A 22,562-nucleotide genomic window follows, 5' to 3' on the forward strand; every position below is an offset into this window, starting at 1 on the left:
TACTGCTGAAGCCTTACTTGATGGATTTTAGGCAAAATCTTGCTGGCATGTGAAATGAGTACAATTATACAGTAATTTGAACATTCTTTGGCATTGCTTTTCTTTGGGATTGAAATGAAAACTGACCTTTTTCCAGTCCTGTGGTCACTGCTGAGTTTTCCAAATTTGCTGGCATAATGAGTGCAGCACTTTAACAACATCATCTTTTAAGATTTGAAATAGCTCAACTGGAATTCCATCACCTCCACTAGCGTTGTTCGTAGTAATGCTCCTGAGGCCCACTTGACCTCCCACGCCAGGATGTCTGGTGAGTGACCACATAATCGTGGTTAATTGGGTCTTTAAGAGCTTTTTTTGTACAGTTCTTAATTTGTACAGTGTATTCTTGCCACCTTTCTTACCCTCTTCTGCTTCTGTTATGTTCTTGCTGTTTTTGTCCATTATTGTGCCTAAAATGTTCCCTTGGTATCTCCAGTTTTCTTAAAGAGATTGCTAGTCTTTCCCATTCTGTTGTTTTCCTCTATTTCTTTGCATTGGTCACTTAAGAAGGCTTTTTTATCTCTCCTTGCTGTTCTCTGCAGCTCTGCATTCTTTACCCTCTGAACTCGAAAGAATTTCTCTTTCCCTTTTCTCCTTTGTCTTTTGCTTGTTTTCCTTTCTCAGCTGTTTGTAAGCCCTCCTTGGACAACCACTTTGCCTTCTTTCATTTCTTTTTCTTGGGGATGATTTTGGTCATCACCTCCTGTACAGTGTTAGGAACCTCCATCCATAGTTCTTCAGGCAGTCTGTCTGCCAGATCTGGTCCCTTGAATCTATTCATCACCTCTACTGTGTAATCATAAGGGATTTGATTTAGGTCATAATTGAATGGCCTAGTGGTTTTCCCTACTTTCTCAACTTGAGCCTGAATTTTGCAATAAGGAGCTAATGATTTGAGCCACAGTCAGCTCCAGGTCTTTTTTGCTGACTGTCTAGAACTACACCATCTTCGGCTGCGACAAGAGTAAATAAAATCAGTCTGATTTTGTTACTGACCATCTGGTGATGTCCATGTATAGTCATTTCTTGTGTTCGTGGAAGAGGGTGTTAACAAAACTCTGTTAGCCTTTGCCCTGCGTCATTTTGTACTCTAAGGCCAAACTTGCCTATTATTTCAGGTATTTCTTGACTTCCTACTTTTGCATTCTAGCCCCTATGATGAAGAGGACATCTTTTTTTGGTGTGAGTTCTAAGAATTCTTGTAGGTCTTCATAGAATCGTTCAACTTCAGCTTCTTCAGCATTAGAGAGAAAAATACATGAATTTATATTTTTGGAAAGGAGAAAAGCAAGCATGGTAGGGAAATGTGATTTGATTGCTAGACAGTGATAAGTAGCATTGAGATTGTAGCCATGAGTTTAAGGTGAGACCAGTAAGCTTCCACTTGTTTTTCTTTAGCACTTGTGATCTGTTGGGGTAGGCATGATACAGGCAGAGAAGTGGTTTTAGCCAAGTTAGGGTTGAGGCTTTAGTAGTCAAGTTTAACAAAAAAAAAAACAAAACAAAAAAAAAAACAAGTGGAAGGAATTGAAGACTATTGGCCAGGGAGTGATTTTAGTGAAGGACCATAGAATCTGAGCTGGGTAAGAAGGGAAGTGGGTAAATGGGTAAATAATGGTTAAAAAAAAAAAAGTGGTACCATTTGGTGGTAAAGAAAATGGGCAAATAATGGTAATAAAGTACCATCTAAATTTTCAAGCAAGGAAAATATATTTCTATTATATAAGTAATATATACTCTGTATTTAAAAAATTTGAAAATATTTGAGATTAGAAAGGGGAGAAAAACAGTCCCACCACCCAAAGATAACCCATTGTTTATATTTGCTTTGTTTTGTTTTTTTCTAGTGATAATTTTTAGGGTTGTTTTAGTTTACTAGGTAGACCTTCTATAACAAAAGCTACAGACTGGGTGATTTAAACAACAGACATTTTCTTACAGTTCTGGAGGCTATAAGCACAAGATCAAGGTGTCAGCAGGGTTTTTTTTTTCTTCCTTTGGCCTGTGAATGTCTGTCCTCCCCCTGTGTCTTCACATGTCTTTTCTCTATCATTGTCTCTGTCCGGATTGTCCTCTTCTTATAAGGACACCAGTCATATTGGATTAGGGTGCACCCTAAAATTAGATCTCATTTTAACTTACTTACTCCTTCATAGACCCTACTTCCAAAGTCACCTTCTGAGGTATTGAAAAATGATTACTTCAATATGAATTCTGGGAGAACACAATGCAGCCTATAACATAGGTGTTCTTTGTTGTCAGTTTTTTATGTAATTGTGATTATTCCTTGCATATACTTTTTGATCCTTTATCTTACCAGATAACATTATAACTCAAACATTTACCCACTTAGACTTGTAAAAATTTAACAGCTGCAAAATATTTCATCATATAACAAATGTATTTCAGTATCTTAATCAGTCTTCTGTGTTGAACATCTAAGTACCCCTTCCACCCCGATTTTTTTGTTATTATAAAGAATACTAAAGTTTTTAAAATAAAATCTTTTTCTGTACTTTGGGTTATTTCCTTTTTTTTTTTTTTTTTATTTTTATTAGTTGGAGGCTAATTACTTTACAATATTGTAGTGGTTTTTGTCATACATTGACATGAATCAGCCAGGGATTTACATGTATTCCCCATCCCGATCCCCCCTCCCACCTCCCTCTCCACCCGATTCCTCTGGGTCTTCCCAGTGCACCAGGCCCGAGCACTTGTCTCATGCATCCCACCTGGGCTGGTGATCTGTTTCACCCTAGATATTATACATGTTTCAATGCTGATCTCTTGAAACATTCCCACCCTCGCCTTCTCCCACAGAGTCCAAAAGTCTGTTCTGTACATCTGTGTCTCTTTTTCTGTTTTGCATATAGGGTTATCATTACCATCTTTCTAAATTCCATATATATGTGTTAGTATACTGTATTGGTCTTTTATCTTTCTGGCTTACTTCAGTCTGTATAATGGGCTCCAGTTTCATCCATCTCATTAGAACTGATTCAAATGTATTCTTTTTAATGGCTGAGTAATATTCCATTGTGTATATGTACCACAGCTTCCCTATCCATTCGTCTGCTGATGGGCATCTAGGTTGCCTCCATGTCCTGGCTATTATAAACAGTGCTGCGATGAACACTGGGGTGCACGTGTCCTTAGACTAGAATCTCAAAAGTCGATTACTTTCTCAAAAACTGTTGCAACATACTGCTAAATTGGAGAAGTATTCAAACTTTTACTTTCTTTCCACATGATTGTTTTCTCTCTTCCTGCAGTAATAGACTGGAATGATGTTAGAAAACATAAATATGGTCATCTATCAGAGTCTGCATCCCAATATCAAGGTAAGAAAAAAAGCTGTATTTAGCATGGAAAAATTTAATTTGACATCTCTTACCACAGAGCCTTTTTTTTTAGAGGTCTGAGTATACCAAGAACTCTCTGGTTAAAACACAAGCAAATATAGGTTGTAGCGGTATCTGTCAAAAGCAATATACTTTGATTTGAGCATGAAATCAGGAAATTTAGATTCTGAGTTCAAATAATCCCAAATTAGCTTTAGGTATAGTTGTTTAGCCTCTCTGGATTTCCAGTTTTTAATAAGGCAGAATTGAATGGTATACTTCCACAAATACTACTAATAAACTTAGTATCTTTTAAAATGAGAGAATTGAGCTACACAAACTCTCAAGCCCTCATTTTACCCCAGAATCTCACTGTTCTATCATTTTGGTGTGTTTTTCATGATGACTTATGCTGTAACATTTTTTTCTTTAATAGAAGCTACTGACATCCTGGAGCTAGGTAAGATATTTTTCTTGTGTTTCTGTTAAATATGGGAAATTACTGAGCCAGGGATTAGAGTGTAACTAGGAAAAGAATTCCATGTGTCTTTGTCTCATGAGCTAGTGAACCCTGTGTTCTTGTCTGCCTAATGAGCCCATGCAGTTCTCCTTTGCTGTCATGTCAGACTCTCCTTATCAGGAGGCCACAGACTAAGCTAACGAAAGGGAAAAGGGTGGTTAATTACATGAGTACAATAAGGAATGGGAACTGAAACCAAACTGCAAGTTACTTCTTATTAATTCATTAAATCTAGAGCTAAAACAAGGCCGCTTTGTCCGTAAATCAGAATTTGGTGGCATTTTCCCAAAAGAAATTATTCATGAGATATATTGAACTGAAATTAAACCTGAAGATTTTCTAAGTTGTTTGTTTGTTTTTTTTTTTTAACTAAATAAAAACCGAAATATTAAGATGTCAAATAACAGGAGTCAGCCTGGTACTGCATTTGGTTTTCATCCCTGAATAGTGTACTTCAGGACTAGGATTTCAGAAATGAAACTAATGGCAATATTTTTCAGTCAGCTTTCCAAGTTCCTACATAAATGTCAGTCTTAACTTCTTAAGAGTTCTTTAAAATCCTTCATTTTACTTAAATATTGATAGCCTGATACCTTTATCAGTTTTTGTTGAAGTATTGTTACATATTTTGTTATTGCAACTTCCTGTGTTCAATCCTATTATCATCATTTTCCATTTGCTCCCTCTTTCCTTTTCTTCTGACAACATATTACTTTCATTGCCCACTGACAAAGAAGGTGATGTAAAGTAGTAGAACACTAGACTAGAAGTCAGAACTCCTGTATTCTTTGAAGGCCAACTTTGCCATTTAGTAAGTTTGTGACACTAATCCTTGGTTTTCTGATTTGTAAATGGGGATAATAATCCCACTCTACCTGCTTCACAGGGTTATTAAGAAGATTACATGAACTAATGGATGTGAAAACATCTTAAAAACTCTCAAATACTTTTCAACTTTGGAGGATTATTATTTTCATTTGTTCAGCAACTATCCTCAGCTTTTAAGTCAAATCTTGTGACATTCTTTGAAGTGAAGCATTCTTTGATTATGAGCTGAAGAAATGAATGAAATTAAATAATCCAGGTAAAGGGCCTGATACTTGATAAACAATAAATGATAGTCACTTTTTATTTTTCCTTAAAACTTTCCTCATGCTTTCTAAGGTACTGGTGTGTGGTTAAAAAAGCATGGCATAAGAATCAGACAGGCCTGGGTTCAAATTCCTTTTCTTCACTAACCAGTTTCATGACTTAAAAAAATTCTTAATCTTTCTGAGTCTATTTCCTCATCTTTAAGATGAGAATAAAACCTACTTTTCAGGTTGTAATTAACAGGGGAAATATTGAACATAGTGTGGTGTGGTGCAGACAAACAGAAGGTACTCAGTAATAGCTGCTGCAGTTTGGGGATTTGTTGCTAATGTGAATGATGATAACAGTTCTAGTTCAGTGATATTTTAAGGTATGTTGTGAACAACCTGTTTTGTTGACAGAATTGTAAGAGGTGGATATTCAGTTTAAAATATTTACATAAAGTGATGTTAAAATGTGCGAGTGTGTTTTTTGTTGTGGGAGTAGAGGTAGCAAAGGCAGGCAGAGCCTCTGATAAATTAATCTTGAGTATTTCATTTTGTCCATCAGGCATTGAGGGTACCCTCAAATACCACACTGAAAGAAAATTCAGTAGATTTTTAGAATCTCAGAGTTTGGAAATCTACCTTGGCCTGCATTTCAAAATTCCAACATTTTGTATTTCTTGTAAAACGTCTTATCTTGAACTCTCCCCAAAGTTGTTAGGGACTTAAAACCTTCTCAAGCAACTCACTCATGTTTAAACAAGTATTTATTGGGCCAAAATCTGTTTCTTTGTCAATTCTATTAGTTCTGCCTATAACTTTTAAAGCCATATGTATAGGTTTAGCCAGTTTTTCACTGACCAGCCTCTAGTTATTTGAAAGCAGCTCTAAGGACTGCTTTCTCACTGCCATTCTGTTACACTTCCTAGTTCAAGCAACCATCATCTTATAGCTAGCTTATTAGAAAAGCTTCCTAATAAAAAAGTTTCCTGCCTCCAGTCTTACCCTCCTACAATCCATTCTTCACATTGTAGACAGGATGCTTTCTCCTACAAATCCATTTGTGCTTCCTCTTCTCCTTAGTGTTGCATATGAGACTCTGAAACCCAAACATTGCTTTTATTGACAACCTCTTTTCTAAACCATTTTTATCTACCCAGTAGTCGTACTGAAAAATTCCGGTTTTAGAACTGCTTTTTTTCATTTCTGGGCCCTCATACATGCCTTTCTTTCTGTCTAAAACAACAGGTCTCTCTTTGGCTAACTCCTTGCTTATCCTTTTACATTTTAACTTAGAAGCCTTAAGTTGAAGCTTTGTGAAGGCAAGACAATATTTTGATCATGGTTGTATCTCCAGCACACTTCCTTGATCCACACTATAAATACTTGTTGGATGGATGGATACAGAAATGGCTCTAAGACTTTCATGCTAAATGTTGATTCTTCCTTCAGCTGGTCCTCATGTGACATGGTTTTGTGTCTGTTGATCATCAGGTCACCATTTTAGGTGTTGGTTTGTTCTGTCCCTCTCAAGGAATACTTCACATAAATTTCCCAGGTGTGATTTCACTAGTCCAGAAAAGAGTAGGACCATTACTGGCTTGCTTCTTTTCATTCACTCACTTTTCAAACTTTTATGGTGCCTCTCTCAAGTTTCAGACACTGGGATAAACAGTGAAGGTTTTTAAAGTTCATAAAATGGACTTCCCTGGCAGTCCAGAGGTTTAGACTCTGAGCTCCCAAATCCAGGGACACAGGTTCAATCCCTGGTTGGGGAACTAAGACCCCACATGCTGCACAGCATGGCCAAAAATAGACTGTGACTGTCTTTATTGCTCTTAAGAATTTGGGCTCCACACTTTAGGTGGAACTAAATAGAGTTCTTGTTGAGGAATGTGGACAGAACAGTAGCCAGCATGAATGGAAGTGCCTGATGTAACCATTTTAAATTAGGAGCAGTTGAGGGATTTGGGACATATTTAGGGGATTAGATATATTATGTCAAATGTCAATGGGTAAAGATTTAGAAGAAGGTAGATTTTGGCTGATTCTAATGGTTAAAATCTATTCATTTGTGCTATTGAATCATAGCTGAATAATAAATTTCTCATCATTGGAATTATTTAGGTAGAGGCTGGAGGGACCATTCAGGTCTCAGCTTTTATATCACCTCATCAAGATGCCTTTCTTGACCATCCTGCCTAAAATAGCATACATACTCTCAGCACTCTTTTCCCCTCCTATCTTGCTTTATTTTTTCCTTATTTGAAATGTGCCAGAAATTGTATAATTATTATGTGGTTTCTCTGTAACCTTCCGGATCATGTTTATGTTTATTTGTTTATTTATTGTGTCTCTTCCCCCTTAGAATGTAAGCTCCATGTGGGCAGAGATTTTGGCTGTTTTGTTCTTTGCTGTGTATCACCTGTGCCTGGAATTGAGCTTGGCGTATAGTAGTTACACAGTAAATATTTGTTGAATGAGTGAATTTTAGAGAAAGGAATTCATGCGTTCAGCTGGTGGATCTTTTTGTGTTTTACAGTTTAGGGAGCTGTTAATTTTTGAAGTATTTGTACTTTATGTAGTTTGTAAATTCTTTCAGGGCAGCGATCTTTGTTGTTGTTCAGTCGCTCATTCGTGTCTGACACTTTGCAACCCCATGGACTATAGCACACCAGGCTTCCCTGCCCTTCACCCTCTCCCCTAGCTTGCTCAGACTCATGTCCATTGAGGTGGTGATGCCATCCAACCATCTTGTTCTCTGTTGTCCCCTTTTCCTCCTGCCTTCTATCTTTCCCAGCATCAGGGTCTTTTCTAATGAGTCAGTTTTTTGCATCAGGTGGCCAAAGTATTGGAGCTTCAGCTTCAACATCAGTCCTTCCAATGAATATTCAGGATTGATTTCCTTTAGGATTGGATAGTTTGACCTCTTGCAATCCAAGGGATTCTTAAGAGTCTTCTCCAGCACCACAGTTCAAAGCATCAATTCTTTGGCACTCAGCCTTCTTTATGGTCCAACTTTTATACACGACTACTGGAAAGGCCATAGCTTTGACTAGATGGACCTTTGTTGGCAAACTAATGTCTCTGCTTTTTAATATGCTGTCTAGGTTTGTCATAGCTTTTCTTCCGAGGAGCAAGCATCTTTTAATTTCATGGCTGCAGTCACCATCTGTGGTGATTTTGGAGCCCAAGAAAATAAAGTCTGTCACTGTTTCAGCTGTTTCTCCACCTATTTGCCATGAAGTGATGGGACCGGATGCCATGACCTTAGCTTTTTGAATGTTGAGTCTTAAGCCAATCTTATTTACTAATAATAGATGTAACTGTCATATGGTAGTATGTGTGTTAAGAGTTTATAAAATACTTTCATAAGTATTATTCAGCAGTATAAATGAGATGACTGACTTTGTCTCATCTATTAGGTTTCACCCCAAATGTTTCCTGTCTAGAGCATCTGTCTGTAATTTCACCGTCTAAGATGATTCCCAGTCTCTGTCATATATCATTATTTTATGTCCTTCAAATACTTATCACTTACTACCTTACTTATTTGACTTTGTGTTAATTGTGCCTCATTATGCACTGGAATGTAAATTCCGTAAGGGCAGGGACCTCCTGCCTTATCCTAGCATTTAGAAGAAGTGCCTGGCACATACAAAGATACTCAAACATCATTTGAATGAATAATGAATTGAAAAATAATGAATTGAATAATGAATTGACATCACTCCAGAAATTATAAAGTACTATACTAGTTAATAATGTCAATCTTCACAGTAATCTTGACCCAAGTATGAATTAGATTTCCCTGTTCTACATTCTCAAGGCAATCTGCACTACCTCATTAACTTAAATTTATCATAATTGTGGCAGATTATTTGTATTATTAATTTACTACTTCTGCTTATCTCTAAACTGTAGGCTCCATGAATTTCAGAACCATGTCTATTTTGTTCCCCTAATATTTAACACTGTGCTTTTGCACTTGGAAGGAGGTTAATAAATATTTATTGAATGAAGGAGTATGTGTATAATCTTGTGGGATATTATGTCTGTCTTTCAGATAAATGAACTGATGCTTGGAAGGATTAAGTAATTTATTCAAGATACTTAGGTATAGAAACAAGACTTCAACCACCATCTTCTGACTCTCAATATCACATTCTTTCAATTATACCATTAGTTTCTAGGCATGGAAGTATTACCTAGGTATTACCTAGGAAGGCTTTGAAAATACAGATTCTCAGACCACACTCAAGAGATTACTGAATGAGAACCTCTGAAGATGGTCTCAGAACTGTAAAAAGAAGTTAGAAAAATTAATTAGTATATTTTGATGGTAAGTAGCATTTGAGAATGATATTATATCCCAAAGTTTGACAAACTGCTATTTAGGGGCCAAATGCAACCCACTGCCAGTTTTTATAAATAAAGTTTTAGTGAAACACAGCCATGCTCACTCATTTACATATTGCCTCTGGCTGTTTTCATGCTACCATGTACAAGTTGAGTATTTGTGACAGAGACCAAATGGCCTACAAAGGGTAAAATTTTTTTCTATCTGGTCCTTTACAGAAAATTTGCCAACCCCTGATCTATACTTTGTTGCCTGTCCTACTTCTTTTGTGGTATTTTTAGTGCTTGGCAGTGTGGTAGATTTGATGTTTGGTTTCATTGTGAGCATTATAATAGGTACTCAGATATTCTTAGTGAGTCAATAAAAATTAACTTATTTTGCAGCTTACCTGATGGATAGTAAATGATGAACAGCCTAAGCAGTCAAATTTAAGAAAAAATATTAATCTAGGTATGGTTGAAGCTAGTGAACCCTCAGTGGATGGACTGCTTTTAACAAAGAGGTTCTTTTTCATTCAGTTGATAGTTAATTGGAAGATGTGGGATTTCTTAACCTATGTAATAGGAATTGATTACCATAGTTGTTATATGTAATAGAGAACTATAATACCCTGATTATTTTGGTACCCTGATGCTGCTGTAATTACATCTTAAAGCCAAAGTCTATCGGGTGTTTTTGGTCAGAACTCAAAATAGTAACAAGCAACTCAGAACTGACCTAACTTCTTCCATACTGCCTTGTACAGTAATTCCCATGTAGGTATTTAAATTTACATTGAAGTTAAATGCCATTTAAAATTTAATTTCTCTTTCATATTAGCCACAGTTCATGTGTTCAGTAGTGGCATGCAGCTAGTGGCTATCTCACTGGTCAGCACAGATGCAGAGCTTTTCTGTTATCAGAGAAAGTCTTAGTGGGTGGAACTGCTGTATGTGTTGGAGTTAAGAGCTGCAGCCTAGTCGGATCCAAGACTTACTGTTTGACTGATGTATTTGCAAGAATGGAATAGTAATTCTTGATGTCTTCTTTTTCTAACAGCCAGTAGTGATGAAAGTCTTTGCTTTAAAAGCCATCTCAGCTAAGAGCAAACTCTTTATTAAATTCTAATAAGCTGTTTAAATCTTGACTTAAGGAAATACTCATCTCATTTACCCTTGGACTGTCTATTCAAAATGATTAATTATTGGTTGAAGGGGATGGCTACCAGGTGGCGCTAGTGCTAAACAACGTGCCCGCCAATGCAGGAGACTGGGGTTCGATCCCTGGGTCAGGAAGATCCCCTGAAAGAGGGCATGGCAACCCACTCCAGTATTCTTGCTGGAGAATACCACAGACAGAGGAGCCTGGCAGGCACCAGTCCATAGGGTTACAAAGAGTCCGACAGGACTAAAGCAACTTAGCATGCACACACACAGTCATTGGCCAGTTCATTAAATAGTTCAGAACTGACTGTGATTTCTAGCCAAATCTATTTGGCTTGGTTAGGATGGTGGGAAAGGAACCAGTTTTAAAACAGAAGCTATAAAGTCAATAGAGTATAAAGTCTTGGCATCATCTTTGGAGTGACTTAGATTTCATCGTTCCGTGACTCATTTTTATTCCCAGCATCTAGTGCTTTTTTCATGGCCCAAAGGGGCCCTGTGCTGCTCCACTGCAGAGGAAACCTCAAGAAATGCTGGTTTGCTACAGTGTTTTAGCTTGTGAGAGTCTCTGGGACCTTACCTGCTCCATCATGGGGTCACCTCTAGGTGGGTATTAGGGGGATATTTGTAACTGATTTAACCTTTAATAAAGAACCTGGTAATCTTTTGTGGTTCAGTAAGATATGTGTTTAATAACCCATCCTTTAAAATGTTTTCCCTGACCCCAGGTCAGTGTCACCTTAAAGATTATTTCTCTAGCACAGTGTTCCTCAAACTTTGAGAGACTTTAAGGGCCACTTCAAGAGGCTAAAAAGATTCTGTAAATTTGCCAACTTATTCTTAGCTACTGTCATCAGAAATGCTACTGAGGATCTACTTTTCTCTAAATTAACAGACCTTGGTCATTTTGCACCTCAGAGCAATGCAACAGTGACCGGGATAGGAGTGGGTTGAGGTGGGTGAAAGAGAAACATCTTTTAGAATGAGGATTCAAGTATAATCTCATTCTGGCTTTTCCTGCCCCCAACAATTCATTACCCAGGGTCTCAAGATAGCCTCTTCTTTTTTCTTTCTGAGCTGAGATGGTGGGATTCTGCCACACTGGATGTTAAAAGCACTTATTTGATGGCAATAAGGGACCTTTACAGTAGTCAGATTGTTCAGAAGGAATCTTCCTATCCACTTTGTGCCTCTTCTGTTCTGTTTTCCATGTGCTTCCTGAATACTTCTTTGAGACACTGGTATGACTTGCTGTAGCATTTTGGATCATTTTAGAGACTGGCGTGAAAGATTCCTTAGGTCATCTTAGACGGTGATTCAAAAAACATTGATCTAAAATGATCCGCTCAGGTCACCTTGATTCTTCCCCCTAATATACTCCTTTGAGTCCAAACAGGGCCATGTGAGTTTTCTTATGCTCCAAACAAGTCTGAAAATAGCCTAATGTTTAGGGTAGAATTACATCCTGAAAGAATTTTTAGGAAGTTGACTGTGATAGAGATTTTTATTTCCTTTACAGGTCATTTTACCTGGGACAAATACCTAAAAGAAACATGTTCAGTCCCAGCGCCTGTCCATTGCTTCAAGCAGGTAATTGATTCTCAGCATCTTTAGAAGGTGGGAGGCAAGTAGTTTTTTCTGGTCCTTAGATAAGCAAAACATGAAGTGGGAGCCCTTGGGCTTCTCACCTGAAGTCCCCAGAATAAACTTCTATGGGAAGAATACAACTTCAAGACTCAAAACTCAGCTGTGAGTTTTAAACATTCTCCCCAATTTCCCAAGTAACACCTTTTCCTTCTTCACCTCCTTGAAGATACTCTGTGTTACTGAAAACAGTTGCTAATTTTTACTACAGCTCTTAGTTCAGGCAGATAGGAAACAGAGTTATAGCCCTTAGACAACTCTTGAAAGTAGAGCAGTATTCATATCTCTGAATTCAGCTCCCCTGCCACAATCTTATCTTTCCATAAAAATGTTGGCACTGAATCCCATTGGGGAGTATGTTAGGAGTTCATTGGAGATCATTTAGAGCTTCCCACATAGGATTAAGTTCCCCATACAATGCACAGATGATGTTGACTGTCAGTACATGATAAGGCTAGTAAGCAGAGAAGTGTACTGCTGCTAAATAGAGCTGCACATCAGGAAACGGTTTATATCTCCCTCCTTTTTAGTATTCAATTGTTATTTCCACAAACTGTCAACATTTCACTTTGAGTTTTGTCTATGCTCTAAATAAAAGTACAAAATAGGACTTTGCTCATCTGAAATAATAGGAACTAAATTCATATTTCCACCTGAAATAATTTTAAAAGACAAAATATATTAAATAATGGTTTTCAAGTTACTGAAGATCAGGCAGCCAAGAACAGTGATCTCTGAGAGAGGAAAAAACAAATGAGTTGAGCTTCTTATGACTTATTGCTTTACAATAGTTTGAGACCATGGCCCAGGGAAAGAGAACCCAGACTGAGCCTGAGAGACTCCCTGTCAAATTAGGGGGATGGAACTGAGAGCCCAGGGATGGAATTTGCAGGACAGAGTTCCAGAAAAGAGAGCGCTGCAGAGAGCCTGCCTCAAGTACTCATCAAAGTACTGTGGCTCAGTATATGCATGTGAGCATCCAAAGCCAAGGGAAACACTGTCTGAAAGGGTTAGAAGGATAGAGCCTAGTGCTCACACAAGACTGGGAATAGTGCCTAATACCACCAGCTAGACTGGAAAATCTCATAATTCCTGTGGAATAGTTGGGAAAATCCTGCTCATTAGTGGGAAATGATTAGCCTTAGGATAAGCATGCTTTGAATCTGCCTAACAAACTAAAAAGCTAGACTCAATGTGATTACGGAGAAGGCAGTGGCAACCCACTCCAGTACTCTTGCCTGGAAAATCCCATGGACGAAGGAACGTGGTGGGCTGCAGTCCATGGGGTTGCTAAGAGTCGGACACAACTGAGTGACTTCACTTTCACTTTTCACTTTCATGCATTGGAGAAGGAAATGGCAACCCACTCCAGTGTTCTTGCCTGGAGAATCCCAGGGATGGGGGAGCCTGGTGGGCTGCTGTCTATGGGGTCACACAGAGTCGGACACGACTAAAGCAGCTTAGCAGCAGCAGCAGCAACAATATAATTAAATTATTTCCAAGTAAATTAACTTCATCTGGGAACACAGCACAAGAAGGGAATGCAAAAATATCCAGCACCTAACAGGTAAAAGTCACAATGTCTGGCATCTAGTCAAATATTATCAGGCATATAAGGAGGCAGGAAAGCATAACTAATAATGAACAGACTAATCAACCAATTGAAACAGACTTAGAACCTTTGCAGATCTTAGAATAGCAGATTAAAACATTATAACAATTATTTTAATTATGTTCTATATGTTTGAAAGTTAAGTAGAGACATGAAGTATATAAAAAAAGACATATTGAGCAAAATGAAAAATACACTAGATGGGATTAATGATGGAAGAAAAGATTAATAAATATGAAAACATAGCAGTAGAAGATACCTAAAATGAAACACACAGAAAAAAAAGTATTTTAAGAATATGAAAAAGAGATCAGTGAAGCATGGGACAACTTTATACACCATGTAATTAGACCACCCAAAAGAAAAGAGATGGAGAACTGGAAAAGCATTTGAAGATAAAATGACAAAAAATTGTTCACAGTTGAGGAAAACTAAAAATCTGCAAATTCAGAAAGCTAAATGAATCTCCTAAAAAAAAGACAAGAATAAAATTATACTAAGGCATGTCATAAGTTATCAAAACTAGTGATAGAGAACATCTTCAAAGCAGCCAGAGGAAAAAAGACACTTTATGTGCAGGGAAACTAAGATAGAATGACATTATATTTTCTTGTCATAATGCAAACAAGAAGAAAGTTAAATAACATCTTCAAAGTATCAAAAGAAAACTGTCAACCATGAATTTTATATCCAGCAAAAAGATCTTCCAAAATGAGGGGAAAAATAGAGATATTTTCAAATGCGTAAAAACTGAAGGAATTCATCACTAGTACACTCACTCTTACAAATGTTAAACAAAGGCCATCATGCAGAAGGAAAATGTTACCAGATAGAATACAGATCTACACAAAGGAATGAAAGTTACTACAAATGATAATTACAAGGGTAAATATTTAAAATATTATTTCTTATTAAGCCTCTATAAAAGATAATTGACTATAAATAATGATAATAACATTGTATTATAGAGATAATAACATGTATTAGTAAAATATATAATAACAATAACTTAAGGGGGAGAAATTTAAGTAGACTATTATAAAATTCTTATACATGAAGTCGTGTAATATTACTTGAAGATAGACTGATAATTTAAATATGTTTAAGCCCCAAAGCAACCACTGAAATAATAGAAAACAAATAGCAGAATGGTAGGTTTAAATCCAGCCATATCAATAATCCAGTTGTAAATTATCTAAATTCCTCAGTTAAGAAGCTGAGATTGTCATATTGGATAAAAAGTAAGACTCAATTATATACTGCCTGCAAGGAATTATACTTTAAATGTAAAGATACAAACAGGTTAAAAGTAAAAAAATCAAAAATTATAATAAAGCTGAAATGACATATTAATATCAAAGTATATTTCAGAGGCAAAGGATATTATCAGATAAAAATACAGTAATTTCATCATGAAAAAGGTCACACAGTCCTTACATGAATCAAAAGATGATAGATACAGACCTTAACACCCTTCAAAAAAATTAATTCAAAACAGACCACACACCTAACTGTAAAACACCAAACTAAAACTCCTAGAAGATAGCATAGGAGAAGACTAAGATGGAAAAGGTCAGTTTTCATTGCAGTCCCAAAAAAACGCAATGCCAAAGAATGCTCAAACTACTGCACAATTGCACTCATCTCACACGCTAGTAAAGTAATGCTCAAAATTCTCCAAGCCAGGCTTTAACAGTACGTGAACCATGAACTTCCAGATGTTCAAGCTGGATTTAGAAGAGGCAAAGGAACCAGAGATCAAATTGCCAACATCTGTTGGATCATCAAAAAGCAAGAGAATTCCAGAAAAACATCTATTTCTGCTTTATTGACTACGTCAAAGTCTTTGACTGTGTGGGTCACCACAAACTGTGGAAAATTCTGAAAGAGATGGGAATACCAGACCACCTGACCTGCCTCTTGAGAAATCTGTATGCAGGTCAGGAAGCAACAGTTAGAACTGGACCTGGAACAATATACTGGTTCCAAATAGGGAAAGGAGTGCATCAAGGCTGTATTTTGTCACCCTGCTTATTTAACTTCTATGCAGAGTACATCATGAGAAATGCTGGGCTGGATGAAGCACAAGCCAGAATCAAGATTGCCGGGAGAAATATCCATAACCCCAGATATGCAGATGACACCACCCTTATGGCAGAAAGTGAAGAGGAACTAAAGAGCCTCTTGATGAAAGTGAAAGAGGAGAGTGAAAAAGTTGGCTTAAAGCTCAACATTCAGAAAACTAAGATCATGGCATCTGGTCCCATCACTTCATGGGAAATAGATGGGGAAACAGTGGAAACAGTGACAGACTTTATTTTTTCCAAAATCACTGCAGATGGTGACTGCAGCCATGAAATTAAAAGACACTTACTCCTTGGAAAAAAAGTTATGACCAACCTAGACAGCATATTAAAAAGCAAAGATATTACTTTGCCAACAAAGGTCCGTCTAGTCAAGGCTATGGTTTTTCCAGTGGTCATGTATCAATGTGAGATTTGGGCTATAAGAAAAGCTGAGTGCCAAAGAACTGGTGCTTTTGAACTGTGGTGTTGGAGAAGACTCTTGAGAGTCCCTTGGACTACAAGGAGATCCAACCAGACCATCCTAAAGGAGATCAGTCCTGAATATTCATTGGGAGGACTGATGCTGAAGCTGAAACTCCAATACTTTGGCCACCTGATGCAAAGAACTGACTCATTTGAAAAGATCCTGATGCTGGAAAAGATTGAAGGCAGGAGGAGAAGGAGACGACAGAGGATCAGATGGTTGGATGGCATCACTGACTCAATGGACATGAGTTTGGGTAAACTCCGGGAGTTGGTGATGGACAGGGAGGCCTGGCGTGATGGACAGGGAGGTCTGGTGTGCTGCAGTTCATGGGGTCACAAAGAGTCAGACATGACTGAGCAACTGAACTGAACTGAAGATGACCTTAGGTGTGGCAATGATTTTTTAGATGCAAACCAAAGGCACAATTCATGAGAGAAACAATTGATAAGCTGAACTTCATTAAAATAAAACCTTCTACTATATGAAAGACACTGTCAAGAGAATGAGAAGACAAGCCACAGACTGGGAGAAAATATTTTTACAAGACGTGTCTGACAAAGGGTTGTTACCCAAAATATACAAAGAATACTTAAAACTCAGAGTAAGAAAATAACTCAAGAAAAAATCAAAGATCTTAACAGACATCTCACCAAAGATGGTCGGATGACAAGCATAAAAATGATGTTCTACATTATATATTATCAGAGAAATGCAAATTAAAACAACGGTGAGATACCACTACATACATATTATAATGTCAAAACCCAGGACACTGATAACACCAAGTACTGGCAAGGATGTGGAGCTTCAGGAATTCTCATTAATTGCTTGTGGGAATGCAAAATGGTACAGACATCTTATAAGGTAGTTTGGTGAAATCTCTTGTAAACTAAGCATACTCTTACCATATGATCCATCAATTACATTCCTTGATATTTATCCAAAGAAATTGAAAATTTATGTCCACACAAAAACATGTGTTTGTGTGTATTTATATGTGTATGTATGTGTGTGTGTGTATGGATTTTATTGCATCTTTATTCATAATCACCAAAACCTGGAAGCAACCAAGATGTTTTTTGAGTAGGTGAATGGATAAACAAACTGTAGTATAGCCAGACAATGGAGTATTACTCAGCCCTAGAAAGAAATGAGCTATGAAGCCATGAAAAGACATAGAGGAAACTTAAATGCATCTTACTACGAGAAAAAAGCCAATCTGAAAAAGCTATGTACTGTGTGATTCAAACTATATGACATTCTGGAAAAGGCAAAACTATGGAGGCAGTAAAAAGATCAGTGGTTGCCAGAGACTGAGTGGATGAATAGGCCAAGTACAGAGGATTTTTTAGTACAGTTAAACTATTTTGTATGATCCTATAATGATAGATACATGTCTCCATTAGACCAAATTCATAGAGTATACAACACCAAAAGAGAACCTTACTCTAAATAATGGGCTTTGGGTTATTATGATATGTTAGTGTAGTTTCATCAGTTGTAATAGATGTCCTACTGTGTTAGGAGATACTGAAAATAGAGGAGACACTGCATGTGTTGGAGCAGGATGTTTATAAATGTTTATAATCTCTGTACCTTCCTCTCAGTTTTGCTGTGAACCTAAAACTGCTCTTAAAACTGAGTCTTAACAAAAAAGAAATGAATTATTGATACATTCAGCAAATGGATGAATATCAAAATGGCTATGCTGAGTGAAAGAAACTAGATCCAAAAAAAAAAAAAGTATATTCTGTATGATTCCATTTTAAGTCTAGAAATGCAAAACAGTCTACACTGATAGAAAGTAAAGCAGTGTTTGCCTGGAGAGAGAGATCTGGGAAGGGCTGGACAGATCATAAAGGGATATGCCAAACTTGGGAGTATGTCCATGTTCATTATCTTGATAGTGGTGATGGTTTCCAGAGTGTTTTGATGTATGTGGTATCATGAATGTATACATATGTCAGTACTTAACCTAAGTGTGTAGTTCATTGTATGTCAATTATAACTTAAAGTTGTTTTTTAAAAAACAGGAATTGATTTCTAAGTTAATGTCAAAGTAAAAAAAATAACCTATTCTCGTTGGTTAGTCTGGGTGGTAGACATACTGAAGCACTCCATGAAGAAACAGTAAGGATATGATAGTTTAATATGATGATTTCTGCAAAGAAAATATTAAGAATACCTGGAGGGTTAGGGAATTGGAGAAGATAGGATAAAAAACCGCATTTAGGCAAGGACCATTTGAGATACTCTTATCCTTTTCTTACTGGTGAGTCAGTATTTGATGCTTCACTGGAAAGTAATTTTTCCCCTTCACTTTACATTTCAGTGTTTCTTTTTCATGAGAGCCTTCCTAGGTATTAGGAAATAATTCACGAGGGTTGTCCCTGACTCAGCTGTAATCAATTTGCATCCAAAGCATAAATTTTCAGGTTCCATCGCCTAATATCCTTACTGAAATTGCCATGTATTCTTAGTCTGCCTAATCCCCATGGCTTGTTCTCCTCAGTCCTACACACCTCCAAGCAACGAGTTCAAGATCAGCATGAAATTGGAAGCACAGGACCCCAGGAACACCACATCTACCTGTATTGCCACAGTAGTTGGACTGACAGGTGCTCGCCTCCGCCTTCGCCTTGATGGCAGCGACAACAAGAATGACTTCTGGCGGCTGGTTGACTCAGCTGAAATTCAGCCTATCGGGAACTGTGAGAAGAATGGGGGTATGCTGCAGCCCCCTCTGGGTGAGTAACTGGACCCAAGCTCTCCCTAGCCCATTAGTTTTATCTTCCTCAAATTGTATGTCGTATTAGAAGAAAACATAGGGTCACCTGCCCATGCCTTCTTTTTCGTATGGTTCAAAAGGCCCACCTAACATGAAATGAGCTGTAAAATCTGGACCTCCCCATTCTACATTAACTTGTGATATCCAAGCTTCTCTTGAGCTCTCCTTTTTCTAATGAGAAACCACACCCTTCATCCTTCTTTGTCAGGTCCCATTTACCCTGAGGAAAAGGATGCAAGAAGGTCTTGCCATTGAACTTGCCTCAAAAAACCATGGCTCTTTTACCAAATCCTACAATCACAACAGGCAGTGAGAGAAAAATCTCCCATTAGAAAGAATGACTATTATAAAGATCCCTTATCTCCTTTCCCCTAAATTCTCACTTGGTCTTTGGAATTTTCTCACTTTGAATCAATTATTAAGTAAAATGCATTATTTTACTTTAATGACACTCTGTATTTTTCTCTTCAAGATCAGATTCACCTTTTTTTAGTGTCAGTATACCTGAGTGATTTAGCACATTTCATCAATTCCCGTCAGTCACTATTGCAGTGAGTCTTACTGGAGGATGGAGATGGCTTTATAGGCTGTGTTCCCCTCAGGAGGCTGTGCTAAATTAAATGAGCATTAGAGGAAGGTGTCATTTGAAAGACCTCCCCAAGTGGTTATTTAACATTTTACTTCTTTAAAAAATTTACTTGTAATGTAAAATTTCAAACATATACAAAAGTATAAAAAAAAACCACAGTGAGTGAAAGTCCATGTATCTTTTATCCTTGATAGTAGTCTTGTTTTCTTAGTACCTATATACATTCCCTGCGCACTCCTGCCGTTGCTTAAACATAGTATTTTATCACTAAATATTTATCATGTATCTCTCTCATAGTTAATATTTTAAAAGCATAGCCATAATAACATTGTCACATGTGAATAAAATAATGATACTTCCTTAATATCAACAAATATTTACTCAGTATTTAAATTTTCCCTATTGTCTGTCTGTCTGTCTCTTCCTCTCTTTGTTTCATTTGCTTTGAATCAGGATCCAAATAAAATAAACATATTGCAGTTGGGTGATATGTTCCTCAAGTATCTTTTAATCTTTGGGTTCTCCTCCTCTCTTTTATTTTTTCCTTGCAATTTATTTGTTGAAAAACCTAAGTCATTTTCTTTAAATTTTCCCACAATTAGATTTTGCTGATTGTATCTCTCTGGTATCATTTAACATGTTTCTCTGACCTCTTGTCCTAGAAATTGGTAACTAGATCTAGAGGCTTGATCATGTTAAGGTTCAGTTTTTTCAATAAGAATATTTCATAGGTAGTGATACTTACATTGATTAAGAAGTATATATGGTCTGGTTGTGTCTCATTTTATAATGTAGCAGCCATTACTGCTTGTAGTCTAGAGCAGGGGTTGGCAGATTTTCTAAAAGAGTCAGATAGTAAATATTTCAGGCTTACAGGCCATACATTCTCTGTTGTAACTTGTCAGCTTTTTCCTTGTAATTTGAAAGCAGTCATAGACAATACATAAAAAAATGGGCAAGGCTGTGATCCAGTAAAGCTTTATTTACAAAACAAGTTGTCCAGCCTTCTGGCTGTAGCTTGCTGACCCCTGATTTAGACCTATCAATTCGTTTTGGTTGCAAAATGGGAAGTTTTAATATTATCATTCTGTCCACATAAATTAAATGGATTATGTCTATTAAACTTTCAACTATTTGGTTATCCTGAAGCATAGTTCATATAGGAAAGACAGTTTAAATGATTGATTCTTTTCTTTGTTTACCACTTTTCAGAATAATAAATTGGATTGCCATTATCCTCCAAAATTACTTAGTCTTATTGCTGTTGTTGTATTTGATATCATAAACTCAAAGATTCATACATATTTGATGTTTTTCACTCCGTTGCACTGATTATCCTTGTTGATTCTTGAATTGTTCCATCTTTGGCCTCATATGTATATAAATCATTCTTGAAATCTATAAAACAGTATATTCAGAGAAATGCCCTTTACCTTATCCCTTTCTTCTGCCATAGAGTAACCACTTTCTTTTAGCTTAATAGTTCATACTCCATTTTTTTAAAATAAGCAAATATATCCGTGAGTGTGTGTGTACATATATATGCATATGTATTCCCTTCTTATATAAATGACAACATACTATACATATTTTTCTCAATCTTACTTTTTTCATTTAGCAATATGTCCTGAAAATGACTTCTTAGTATTGAGATGTTTCTCATTCCTTTCTGTAGCTACATAGTACCATAAGGTTCTCAACTGATTTTATGAACCACGGTTTAGAAGCATCTTGAAAGGCTATTACAAAATATAAGTTCCCAGGGATAATGGTGACCATCTACATCAAAATTTTTCCATAAATTCTCCAGAAACATAAAGCTCAAAAAGGAAAGCAAATCAAGCCACCCATAACTCATGCCTAAACATAACTAGGAGTCAAGAATACCACACATTTCAATAACATGTTGTCTGCATGTTCAGATGTAAAGATCTGAAACCAATAAAGCTAATACCCACCCCATACCAGAATGAAGAGTTTTATGTAGATAAAAACTACATTAAAAAGGCAGAGGGTAATGGGACCCGAACATGGCCAAAATCACCACCCGAAAAGATAGGCCCATCCAGAGTGGGCAATACTGAAAGAGAACTAAGAGCTACTTGATTAGAGCATTGTCTACTGGAGAATCAGAAGAAAGAGAATGAATTAAAAGTGTGAGGGACTTTTGTGTCTGTGAGCTGGCTCTTCTGGTCTGTGATGCTGAGAACCGCGGCAGGCATGACTCCAGTGTGGATTTTGATGGCTTCCGGTGGGCAGTTGTGTACCAGAAGAATGACAACTGCTGCTGGGGTCTTAAAGCTCAAGCTTGCTGTACCTGTGAGCAGATAGCCATTAAGCAGACTTGGCTGGAAGTTGAAGAGGTGAACTTGAATCCTTGACCTGTCAAAAACAGTTGGCCTGACTTTTTGATGATGGCTACATGTTTTTTTCTATGGATGACTTCTTTGGGGTGTGAAGAGAGGTAGTGACTATAATGCAAGGAATGAGGAGTTCTAACCAAAGGCAGATGTTCTGTTGTCCTGAAGATTCAAGGGCATTTATGATACCAGTCAGACATAACAGGCAGCCAGATGGATGCATGTGGGATAGAAGAGCAAACAACTATTAATTGGCTGCTGCTCTGTACAGCCTGTTGGGATCCTAGCTTCCTGACAAGGGATCAGACCTGTGGCTGCTGCAGTGGAAGCTCAGCCCTAACCATTGGGCCACCAGGAAATTCTCCAGCTTTCTATTGTAATAAAGATTTAGAAATCATTCTGAAAAAAAAATAAATAAATAAAAGTGTGAGGGACCAGAGATGGCAGCCATGGGCTGATAACTACCCTCATGGGAGAGGCAGACATAATGTTGAAGGAAAAGAAGGAAGCCATGGGTAATCGTTTAGAGTTATACAGG

General features: G+C 37.2%; 1 protein-coding gene across 14 annotated transcripts in view; it reads left to right on the plus strand.

The window, feature by feature from the left end:
• Positions 1-22,562, plus strand: part of SCMH1 (Scm polycomb group protein homolog 1) — a 209,701-nt gene that overhangs the window by 77,773 nt on the left and 109,366 nt on the right. For 9 of the 14 annotated variants that reach the window (XR_009689256.1, XM_061122238.1, XM_061122245.1 and 6 more), the window contains 4 exons: positions 3,312-3,380; positions 3,817-3,840; positions 11,998-12,068; positions 18,800-19,034. Coding sequence is in view for 13 of the 14 variants with exons in the window: in XM_061122238.1 (XP_060978221.1) it covers positions 3,312-3,380; positions 3,817-3,840; positions 11,998-12,068; positions 18,800-19,034 (399 nt within the window). In the remaining variant the exon portion in view is untranslated. Of the gene's footprint in view, positions 1-136; positions 308-3,311; positions 3,381-3,816; positions 3,841-4,901; positions 4,985-10,935; positions 11,085-11,997; positions 12,069-18,799; positions 19,039-22,562 lie in introns of those variants that run through there. The other 5 variants (XM_061122241.1, XM_061122246.1, XM_061122243.1 and 2 more) reach the window with 5 other exon arrangements.

This window comes from Dama dama, chromosome 20, assembly GCF_033118175.1.
Source record: "Dama dama isolate Ldn47 chromosome 20, ASM3311817v1, whole genome shotgun sequence".
Taxonomy (NCBI): domain Eukaryota; kingdom Metazoa; phylum Chordata; class Mammalia; order Artiodactyla; family Cervidae; genus Dama; species Dama dama.